At 40.1% G+C, this 12,349-nt stretch overlaps 1 protein-coding gene across 2 annotated transcripts in view; it reads left to right on the forward strand.

Annotated features, from left to right (window-relative positions):
* The window catches only part of SLCO5A1 (solute carrier organic anion transporter family member 5A1), a 130,987-nt gene that overhangs the window by 56,165 nt on the left and 62,473 nt on the right, over positions 1-12,349 (forward strand). For both annotated transcript variants that reach the window (XM_001493408.5, XM_003365585.5), the window contains exon 4: positions 930-1,147. In XM_001493408.5, the coding sequence (XP_001493458.2) occupies positions 930-1,147 (218 nt within the window). The remainder of the gene's footprint in view (positions 1-929; positions 1,148-12,349) is intronic.

Genomic DNA, 12,349 nt, shown 5'->3' on the forward strand with positions numbered 1-12,349 from the left:
AAAATTGTCCGTGGGGAATTAGGCAGGCAAGAAGCCCCAGGCCTTAACACGGGGCAGTAACACAGGTCCCGCTCTCAGTGTTTGCTCCCTCGTCGCTGCAGCATGGCAAACTCAGGTGAGTTTAAAGACAAAAGCTCTGTTCTACATAGGTCAAGTTCTACTTCTCCTAGGAAGCTTTGTGACACACGTTGATTCCCCCTCTGAACTTTTATAGCGTTCACAGTCTATGCCACATGATCTAACGCGTAATTGTCTACAGCCTTGGGTTTCTTGGAACTGTTTCTTGAAATTGTTTGGAATTGTTTCTTCTATTTCTAGCTCGCTTATAATGAGGTTTTAAGTTCTTGAAGGCAAAGATCAAGTCTAAATGTCTGTGTTAACCCTGGGACTTGGTTAAGTATTGTGAAGGCCAGCTAAGAAGGGTCAATACATTCTTAAGCGCTTGCAGAAAAATATTTGAATGCCACCAGCAGTTTTAAATACATTTCACACCAGATGTTAATGGTTTTCTCTTAAGAAAAAGTTGTCCATGTTGGTCCACAAAGCATGCTGTCGTCTATATTATTTTTCTATTAAATTTATGAGCTATTGATTTGTTATAAAATGCACATTGTCATAGGACTAACAGTATTAATTAGCAGAACCAACACAGATGTGCTCAAAAATACTTGAATGAAATTCTAGGCAAGCTCCTATTTATAATGTTCATTCTAATACTGGTATAATTATTGGGTGGATTTCTCATTTATACCACAGAAAGTTGGGACCCCCCTGTTTTCTTAGTTTCTCCAACTTCTACTGCTTTACAATTAATGAAGATAAAAAGTTTTCTCTGGAAAAATTTAACACCACAAACTTCTACCGTGCTAATTTGTTCTCACTCGTAATGCAAAAGCCATCAATGCTATTCACATTTCCCAATTTTTTAGGTGGAGTGGATTCCTCCTTTGTGCCATTGCAATGTTTCTTGTGATATTCCCAATGTTTACTTTTCCAAAAAAGCTTCCGCCTCGACACAAGAAAAGGAAAAAGAAAAAATTTTCTGGTGATGTTGCCAGTGATGATGACGTTATGAAGGAGAAACCAAACAATAGTGAACAAGTGGACAAAAAAGTTTCTTCTATGGGATTTGGCAAGAATGTCAGAGGTAAAGTATATCTTTTGAATAAATACGTGCGTGGTACTTGAGATGAGTGCTACTCAAAGCGTGGTCCCAGGCCAGTGCTGCCTGCCAGCTGTCACTGGTCTGTGACAAGATAAGTACTGAAAGTCAGAGTTGGTGTTGAGAAGCTTTTAAAAAGAAAGTTAATTATGTCTGTTGCAACTAATAACAATAATAATAGATTGGGCTTATATTTTGTATGTTTAAAAAATTCTTTTTCTAATAATTGATCTTTAATGCGTTTTGCAAAAGTAGAGGTACATGATAGACTGATAAAAATAATAAAAAAAAATGGCCTTTCCTTATAAATAGCTTGAGAAGCACTGATGTGGATTCTAAAGATAAAGACATTTATATATGTATGTCATTTACTGTAATTAGAGATGTCTTGTTTTTAACTTACTTCTTGCATTGTATAATGGATGGTTTGTTTCAGAGAAACGGTGGGTTTGGTAGTGTGGCCTGATCCTTACATAAATTTAAACCTACTCTAGAAAGGGACGTCATTCATCAGTGGCCTGGCAAATGCTTGTGAGTTACTACAGAGAAGGGCAGCCCGGAATGGGCCTCCAAACTAGTATAGAGTATCCAGAAAGTTTCAGTGATGTGTACTGCTCATTTTTTCATCTTTAGTTCTCTTAAAAATAATGACTTTATTACAGCTAGATTAGGCAATCTCAAACCTAAACCATTTAAATTAATCTTCACCGGGCAATCTTTGTTCAGTTTTCCATATATCTGTTGAGCGGCAATAAATCCCTTTAACCCAAGAAATCTGTATTACACTCCCACTCGTTTCTGCCTATTTCCTGAATTCCTTGAATTGAGTTTTTTTTTTTTTTTAATTATGAAGCATAGTATTTCTCAAGTGCCTACATCAGTCAAGATTGTTTTAGGTAAAATTTACCTCGGCACACCATCCTCTCACTTTGACCATAAACACAGTCCAGCCAAAGAGACACCTTTCAGTCTAGAAGGAAGATGCTAATATTTTATAGCACTCTCCCTGCAGCTTAAGAACAACGGTGGTTAGAGTGGACTGTTTTTGAAGACTATATTTATTCAAAGCAAATGAAGTGACATTTCACTGGAAATGCATCTTCCCAGTTAAGTTTTAGATTTTGCTCTCTCCCCACCCCCCATTATTTTGTGTCAATGTGTACTTTTGGAACTGCCAAAATTACTTCTTCTGCTGTCATAACATAAAGGATTCTCTGCATGCTAACTTGGCCTGAGCTCTTACCACGTGGACCGGCCCATCATTTTTCATGGATGTATTATGGACCTTTACGGCTATTACCAAAGGAGTGATTTTTTTTTTTTTTTCCAGCTCAGTCGAGAGCAAGGTTGATATTAACGAATTTACAACACAGGAATAGACTTAAAGTCTTAATTTATAGAGAGTATAAAGTAGACTCAAGGGGAGAAATAAAGGCATGGGTAAGCTAAAATTGTGTCTTTTTTAGTTTAGGGGGAGATGGCTTGAATGTGAAATATATGCTCCTGTTGGATAGTAGAGAAAAGAGAGAGGGAAGATTAATATCAGATACCAGCAGTGGACGCAACTGTTAATGGGAGCGGAGTTGTTTTGGAGGATGCAGGGTAGATAATGCTGTCGATGCCCCATCCGTACTCTGGGACCTTACCGTCTTCCTGGTGGAGGCCTGCCAATGGCCACGGCCTATATCATTTGCCTGAAAGTGTTCTTCGTAGAGTGGGAAACTGCTTGGCTTCTGCTTGAGGCAGGGTTCAAGTGCCAAGGAATTGACACCCTGGCCTCCCACCCCCACAAAGCAGTCTTAACCAATCACTGATAAACACTTCAGCTCCCTCACCTCAAGGGAGAGACAACTCTGAGGCTGTCGCCTCTTCCCGTGCATCGTGTCCACACTCCCCATCCAGCGCTTCTGGAACCTCCCAAATAAACTGCTTGGACTTGAATCCTTGTCTCAGAACTGGCTTCCGAGGGGGTGCGCACTGAGGCACGCAGGTTCAAAAGTGATAAAAGCCGTCCCTGAATTTGAAAATTATTTTTCAAAATTGAATCTACAGACTATTTTATTGGATATCTTCTTATACTGCTAGCGATTGATCTTCTCTATCTTTTCTATGCTCAATCTGATGGGTTAGAATCTTTTCTTTTAAAGGAAAGAATAAAAGTCTTTTAACAGTGATGGGTAATTGGTTCATAAAATCTGTTTCCATTCTGATTTTCTTGTCAATATTTCTGATAAATTCTCAACTTTTTCATCCTATGTCTTGATTACGATGACTGATCTCATTTCTGTGGTGAAACCTCCTGATTAGGACACAGAGCTGGTTCATTTGATTATTTCCACTTGTACTGGTTTCTCTGCATCTAGCTTGGTACTTTGAGAGACACTTTCTCCTGTTAGAAAGGAATCCTGTTTTGATGGGATTATAAAGTGAAAATGTTTTGCTCAAAATGATTCAAATGATGTTGATGATATTGGGATAATGTTCAACTAGAATATTTAAAATTCATATTTATCTTGTACGTGTTGATTTCCTTTAGCGTATTGAATACCTATCACTTATAGGAACTGACCATCTAATATTTAATCTGGTTTTCGAAAGGACAAATTAAATCTCTGGGAATCATTCCACTGTTGACATAATTTGCATTACAAAGCTGAGATTCAGTATTAAGATCTTGAATTAAAGAATGGTTGCTAAGATTTCATTTTGAATTAAATCTGAATTTGACTCCCAGATTCCTTTTCCCTTGTCCTGGTTTTTTGGAGCAGGGCTCCTTTTAGTCTTTTTTTTTTGAAATTTGGGTACCAATATCAGCTTCTTCACAGAGGAGGTGGAAAGATAGCTAAATTAGTAACTTATACTTCCTTAAAAAGAAAATGATTTTGGCCACACAGGATGGTGCCCTTTGGGAAATTCTATTGCAGAGAATACTAGAAGAAAATGTACCATACTTTCTACTGTCTGCCTCAACATTTCAATGATAGACGTTGCGGAAATCTGACTCAGTGTTTCTAGAGTCTTATTATAAATTATGCAGGAATAAGACTGTTTTAAAACACCACAAAGGAGAAAGTAGAATTTTAGTGTGTCTGCTTCACCTTTCCACAAAGAGCTTAGCATTGATTGCATCAAAATCTTACCAAAAAAAATAAACACTTAAAATATTTAAGTGGATCAATTTTCCTGAGGTTTGAGGTCCGGCATTTTTAAATCTTCCAAATTTAACTGGGTATCTTCCCTAATAGAAAACATTTGGTGGCAGTTAATCATAAGAAAAATTTTATTTTTCTGTCGACTTCTAATCTTTTTTTTTTTTGAGGAAGATAGGTCCTGAGCTGACATCTGTGCCCGTATTCCTCTATTTTATACCTGGGATGCCTGCCACATCATGGCTTGATTACCGGTGTGTAGTTCCGCGCCTGGGATCTGAACTGGCCAACCCTGGGCCGCCCAAGCAGAGCACACGAACTAACCACTGCCCCACCGGGCCAGCCCCCACTTTTAATCTTTTAAGCTTAATTACTTGTCATTACTAATTAGCATAAAATATAACAGATTTTTTTCCGCTAGGTTTTTGTCTGTTAGAATGAAATATGTTTATAACCCTAACTAAATAAAATAGTTACTCTGAGGGGATGAACCGATTTGGAGAGGTCACTGAAAGGTAGAGAATATTGATCAGTCAAGGATTATGTTGTCATCATTTAATTCAATGACTAACTCTACAGAAGCTGCTGTATCCATGATGCAGCAGATACGAAGATGAGTGATCCATGGTTTGCCCACAGAGAGCATATAGTCCACTGAGGGAGACAGGACAAGTACAGATGGAAATAAAATACAGACCGTACAGGATGATAGGCACACTGGTGTGAGATTCAAAGGCCAGTGAGGGACCATCTAGTGGAGGGGTCAGGAAAGGTTTCACGGAGGAGGCAGGACTGAGATGAACCTTGGAAGACTGGGAGAATTTCCGGAGGTGGAGCTGAGGTGGTGGGAGTATTCTAGTGAGAGAGAGCAAAGACAAGAAGGTCAGACTGTGTCGATGTATTTGAAAATGCTGAACAAGTGTGTTGTGGTTGTGAGTTGCAGACGTGTGGCAGGAGAGAGATGGGTGGGAAGACAGGGTGGGGCCATATTGTGAGTGGAGAGCTTGAGCTCTAGCTGTCGCTGATTCGTTCCTCGTGGGCGGGGGGAGGTTTGAGCAGACATTTGGCAGCACTCCATTAGGTAGATTAGGGAGGGAAAGGAGTGGAATGGAGGGAGGGGCCCCAGGTAGAAAGCTCTGGACAGAACCCAAGTACGAGGTGATGGTTTTGACTAGCGGAGAAGGAAAGGAAAGTAACCCGCTAATCTGGTCTCCCTACTTCTGTCCTTGCTCCCTTTCAGTTGCTTTCAACTCAGCAGCCAGAAGGATCCTGTTAAAATCCCACTCTTCTGCTCAAAGCTTCTATGGTCTCCCCTCTCACTCACAGAAAATGCCCTCTAACCCGTGGTTACCTCTTGGATCCCATCTCCTTCTTGCATTCTGCTTCAACCACATTGGTCTCTTCACTGGTCCTCAAATATACCAGGCATACTCTCACCTCCGGGCCTTTGCACTTGCCATCCCTGTGCTAAGAATGCTCTCCCTCAGATCCCCTCACTTCCTTCAGGATGTCCATCAAATGGTCCCTTTTCGGTGAGGCCTTTCTTGGCCACCCTATTCACAAATCTCCACCCTCCTTTCCAAAGCTTCTTATTTCCTTCCCTCCTCAATTTTTCTCCTTAGCACTCATCCCTATGGAACATTCTATATATTTTACTTATTTATTTTCTCCTCGATGGGAAAGTAAACTCCATGAGGGTAAGAATTTTTTTGTCCATCATGTTCCCTGCTGCATTTACACCACCTAGTAGATACTCAGTAAATGTTTGACGAATGAGTTATTGAATAATGAGGAGGGGAGGAAAAGACTGTGTCTGTAGGATGTGGCATCTGATATGAGAAGGGTAGGGAGGGAGGTACCAAAGATGGTTGCAGGGTTTCAACCTCAGACAATGGGGAGAGGAACTAGTTGAGAGGGACAGAACGACTAAATTCTGAATTTGAGCTGCCCAAGAACATCAGAACTGTTGCATGTGGCCCTTTGCTAGGTGTTTTAAAACGAGTATAGTATGGATCTGTTAGTGCCAGTCCTAATTCAGCAAAGAGGGATCACCAGAAGCCACGTGCCTGGGCTGTGCTGTCTTAGCCCCCATGCAGGCTGCCTTTGCTGAATTGGACCTTAGTTTTATCTTTGCAGCTTTCATTGAAATCTGTTGCTTGAATTCCCCCTATTTGCCATAGGCGCATCCTTGCTCAGTGCCCTTTATATCGACCCCACTTCTTGAGAATGGCAGTTCTTAAAGGTAGTCTACATTAGAGACACCACGAGGGCTTCTTAAACCCAGATGGCTGGGCCCCGGCCCAGGGTGTCTGATTCAGGAGGTCTGGGGTGTGGCCTGAGAACCTGCATTTTTAACAAGTTCCTGGGTGATACTGATGCTGGTGGTCCGGGGACCACACCGTGAGAACCACTGCTCTAGAACATAGTTAGGAAAAGCTTTTTTTCTGTGAAGAAATTAGAATATCTCTGCTAATGATGACTATACAACTTTTTGCTTTGGTGGCCAGGAGACTAAGGGTCAAATCTGAAGTCCGGGCAGGGTCCTACATACTATTTAATTCTTTTCTCTGGTTTTGATGTTCTGCTCTATTTACGTCTTCTCTGTTTCTAATTCTTTGTTTCGTTTCTCTTTTACCTTTATTTTGCTATATGTATGTTTTCTCATGGTGAGCCAAACCTTTAGATTTGGACCTACAGCTTATGAGGTAAAAGGTGAACAGTGATAGACCTGGAAAAGAATTCCTAAAAAGGAAAGTACTTTCTTTATACTCAGTGCAAATTAACTGTGGGGCTACTCATCAGAGTAGTATCTACTTAGAATGACACATAAAAATACTCCTTGATGCCCGATTTAAACAAGCAAGTGGCCAGTATGTACCAATGATGTATTTTGGGCCCCAACCACCACCATTTCTCTGAGTGCAGGTCAGTGGCTCGAGAGCTCCCTGTGCTGGCCCAGAGGTGACTGTAGTGTGCCACGGCCATCCAATTCCTTCTGCTCTATTACTGGCAAACAGGGAAGGCTGTTTGCCAGTGTGTTATGGAGGGGAGGGAGAAATTGGAGTACTTTAAGGGGGATTTGGGATTGGAGAACCCAGGAGATCACTAGTTTCAAAGAAAATGAGCAGGAAATGGAGCGCTTAGGTCCTATGTAGGAAGGGCAACTTTGGTTTTGCTTTTACAGAAAGACGTGACTAAAAGTAGTTTGATGCTCCTGCGTAATAGGCATGGAAAAGGCGTATGTGCTACATGCCCAGGAGATACACAGGATGATGTAAGACTCACAGGCCATAAAGGAAGTTATTGAGGTTTTCACTGCGTGATGATGATATCTTCCCACCAGCTTTTTGATGCACCGGAAGGCTTCAAAGTATACAAATTATAAGATTAAAGAAAAATTAAATATTTATGCTAAGTACTTATAAAGGAAGGAAATCAAGGAATTTTATGGAGAGGTATTAAAGGAAGCTGTTATATAATTTGCACACACAGAATTGTAATTTATGGAGGTGACTGAGTGATGACATGAGGAGGCCAATGCCAGTGAAAGAAGAATTTATTGCTTGTATTTCCCAAGAGAAGGGGGCACACCATGCCACACAGGGCCACAGGGGAAGCACCAGGTCTTGGTCAGGAAATAAAAGACAGGAGCGAGGGGAAAGCCAAGGCCAGAGCTTCTGTTGGGGTTTCCATGAAAAAGGCAAGGCAGGGCAGAGTCCACGTTTACGACTGGCTAGTCTCAATAATTCCAGCGGGCTCTGGGCTGTAGGGGTGGTCTCTAGTGGTCTGGTACCTGGCCCTGGGTGTTGTAGGGCAGGGGAAATCCTGGCTTGGTGTGTGAGAATTAGGTAAGAGGTGGTTGGGGCTATAGTCTCAGGTTGGGTTGATTTGTGTGTAAAAGATGTGCTCCCAGCTGAGTCATCGCTATCTCTAAGAACTGGTAGTCCAGTCTCTCCCCAGCCAGCAAGCTTTTTCAGATGTCAAAACATTATAAAAAATACAGAAAACTAAAAAACGTGATTACTATAAAAGTTTATGTGTTACAGCCACAGCATACTCAGCTGGCTTGATTGAACTATAATTATCGTGTGGTGTTGCCACCACCTGTCTTTCCACCACCTTCCCTCTCCCGACCCTCCAGAGGCCTTTCCTGAGCTCTTGAGGCCAAGGCCTTGGGTCCTGCCCATGTGCTTTGAAAAGCACCCTGTATTTGGCATGTATCATGTTCTTTTATAACTTAGCAATAAAAGCCCAACCTTTTATATAACAATGACGCCCTACTCTGGTTGTTTCCATTTTTACTCTTGGTCTCTTTGTCTTTGCCCAGTGTGAATTCTATCCCTTGTTTGACTTTAGTCCGTTTAAGATGTCCTTATCTGCTCGTTCGATTTACACTTCCCTCAAATTTTACTTTTATCTAAGAAATTGGCATTCTCTAATACTTTTAGGAAAGGGTTAGGCTGGTTCCCAAATATCACTGTAATTATTGAAATAGATGGCTGCCAACAACTATCTCAAGAAGATTTCTCTTTCTTTCTTTGTTTCTTTTCCTCTTTCACAAATATCTTTATTGAGCAACTACTACAGGATGAAGAACTCAGAAAAAAATATATATATATTTATATATATATAAAAAGCTGTAGTCCTTGCCCTTAAAGGGAGGCAGAAAGGAAAATAGACGTAATAAAATACATTGTCTTAAAATGGACATATGTTTATTCTAAGGAAGGTTGAAGGAAGAGGAGGAAGGAATTCCTAAGTTAGCCGCCAGAGTCAGGGAAGATGTCTCTTGGAGAATGACACATTGCTGTATCCTTTCAAAATAGCAGTGTTTTTTTTTTTTGATTTTAAAAGTAATACATGTTCATGGTAGAAAATGTGGGAAGTACGTAAAAATACAAAGAATAAAATAAAAGTGAATTCCAACCTCATTCCTGAAAGTAAATGCATACATTTTTTTATAACAAAAAAGTATATTTTGAAACTAGATAGAGGTGGTGGGTGCAGAACATTGTGAACGTACTAAATGCCACTGAAGTATTCTCTTTAAAATAATTAATTTTATGTTATGTGAATTTCACGGCAATAAATTATTTTTAAAAAGGTATTTACTTTACTTGAATTTAGACATAAGGGAAATAAACTGAATGGGCTGCTCAACTTCAGATAAATCTTTTTTTTCCCCCACAAGAAGAGACATTATGTCCAAAAATATCTATGTCAGAAAAATTATGAAGAGTTTTAAGAGGGGTCAGTGTGTTTGGTTGGTATTTAATGTTTATAATTTAGACCTGAGTACAAATGTAAGTTTCCAGGTAATAAAATTTAGTCAACAGCTTCATTTACTGATAATTCACCTATTTTACATAATAATAAAACAAAGACACTCCTCATCCCACCCCCCATTTAAATAAATTAAAAAAAAATGTCAAAAGTACAAAATTGGAACCTTAAGTCTCCTTGTAGAAGGGCTTTTCAGAAGAGCATAACAGAGAAAAGCTGATGTGGAAGCAGAATGTCAGTAGGTAAAAACAAACAACACATCACATGGGGAATGAATGTTTTTGCAATCAGAAAAAAAATTAGAAAATAAATGGAAGGTTAAAAATATGCTAAAACAAACTACTCATAATTATGATTTTGAATCTTGAAGAAAATGTCAAATTATGCTACAGATTCTCTAGTTAATAAATAAAAAATCTTTAAAGCTTTGTTTCGTAAAGAGGCAATCGCCCATTAGCTGAAAAATTCATGCATACCAAATATCTCTTTCCCAGATCTGCTGGCTAAATGAAATATTGTATATTTCCTCCTTCTTCTCTTGTTAGCATCTTAATTTTTCTTTAATGGAATTTTTAGTTTATAATTTTATCTAAACCCCTTAAGGATTCTTTAGCTTTGAAGAGCCATATTTTAAATAGGATCGTCTATTTGGTCCTTCACATTTTCCTGTGGTTTTAGTGAGCCCACCATGACGTGGACCACCCTTCATCTTGTGACTTGTGCTTTCTTAATACTTACCTCCCCAGGAGGAAATTAGAAAAATCACTTTCTCACAAGTATATGGATATTGTTTTAGTACAAATTATTGCTGTGATGTAATAAAGAATGTTAATAAATAAATACCTTCCAAGTATATTTTTTGAGTGCCTACTAAGTGCTAGATGCATGCTAGGAGCTAGAGACATACAGAAATACCGCAGTCTTGCCTTCGTAGCACTTACACTCTCTTAAAGGAAACAGACAGGTAAACACACGCCGCTCCGGAAGAATTGAGGAGCAGCGGGATGAACAACATGCCATGGGAGCACGGAGGAGCAGCCCCTCGGTCTGTCTGGGGGCTGTGCCAGCTCCCCACAGGAGGGGGGTTAATCTTGAGACTGGTGGTTGAGTTTGACATTTACCGAGCAGACTTGTGCGGAACACAGTAAACAGTACAGAGAAAAGAAAGACTTGGTAGGGAGCTTGTGGGGGCCAATCACAGGACTCAGCTCATTTTGTGATGTCAGGTCCCATGGTAAAAACCCTGCAGCTTCAGCATAAGGAGCCACCGAAGAGGGGTCTTCCCACATGGCAGACCCTAGTAGACCCATCTCCAGAATGGGATCCGTTTCTCACCAAACTAGATGCATTCCCAGCGAGTTCCTCCCTCTGTCCACTTGAAAAGACAACTGCATCTTCCAGTTTCTATGAAACCCAGGCCCATTTGAAGCTTTACTCCTCCAAACGCCTTACTCTAAACATACTTGGAGTTGTAGACATTTTATGAATGGGCATAATGTGTTCACACATGCTGGAGCACGTCTGCCTGATGGTCAAAAAATTACAAACATACCAATACCTACAGCCTCATATTATGCTGTGAGCTATGAGACTTTGGAGAACAATAAGTTATGGTCTCTGGCTTTGCTGAGACTGATTCAGTCTCTTATAAATACACCATCCCTTCTCAGCTTCCACGAGAATCCAGCCACGTCACACATCTCCGATTTTCTGAAACTTTGACTAAAGGTTTGCAAGGTCATGGGGAGTGGCCACATCAGATTTATTGCAGCATAACCTTGTTGTGACTGAAGCCCAATTTAACACCTGGTCCAGGTGCACGTGATGGCTGGGTGGGGACACCTGCACTGCCATTGATGTGCACGTGGGAAGAGCAAGGGATCTGCCAGTGATAGGAACACTTTTTTAAAACAGTGATTTCTAAGTATAGTCCAACTTATATTACATTCTCTTGAATGTTGGTACTTTGTATTGAATTTTATTCCTACTTTACTACTGTTTAAGGCATTTCTGGTTTTAATGTCAGCCTGCCCTAATTATTGAATTTGTAAGATTTCTTAGCATTAAACGATCAACAAATGTAATCACTATCATTATTTCATAATCTATCCTTCATCATGCTTTTTACTGCATCTTTGATTTTGCAATGACTTAGTTATAAATGACACCAAGAAACTTAGCTAAGATACGTTCTGCAGCATAAAAATTAGGTATTTGGCTGCAAGTTTATGGATTTAGCAACTTCTTTGCTAACTTAATTTTAAACTTTGTGTTTTTGAAATCATTTTGAATTTATATAAATGCCACAGAAATAGCACACAGAGCTCTTGTGTACCCTGCGCCCCACTTCTCCAATTGTTAAGGTTGCTGACCCATCTGAGAAGTCGCAGACGTGATGCTCTGTTGCCCCCTAATATTTCCGTGTGTGTTTCCTGAGTACGAGGACACTCTCCTACGCGACCGCAGGGCAGCCATCAAAATCAGGAAGTTGGTATTAATTCAGGGCTGCCATTTAGACCGCAGTCCCCGTTCAAGTTTTGCCGATTATCCCAACAGTGCCCTTGATGTCCAAGATCGAATCTAGGATCACATGTTGCATTTAGTTGTCGTGTCTTTTAGTCTCCTTCAATCTGAATCATTTCCTCATCTTTCCTTGTCTTTTGTGACCTGGATCTTTTAAAAAAGTACAAGCCAGTAACTTGATAGAATGTCCCTCAATTTGGGTTTGACAGTGTCACCTCCTGATTTTGCACTT

Source organism: Equus caballus, chromosome 9 (genome assembly GCF_041296265.1).
Source record: "Equus caballus isolate H_3958 breed thoroughbred chromosome 9, TB-T2T, whole genome shotgun sequence".
Lineage (NCBI taxonomy): Eukaryota > Metazoa > Chordata > Mammalia > Perissodactyla > Equidae > Equus > Equus caballus.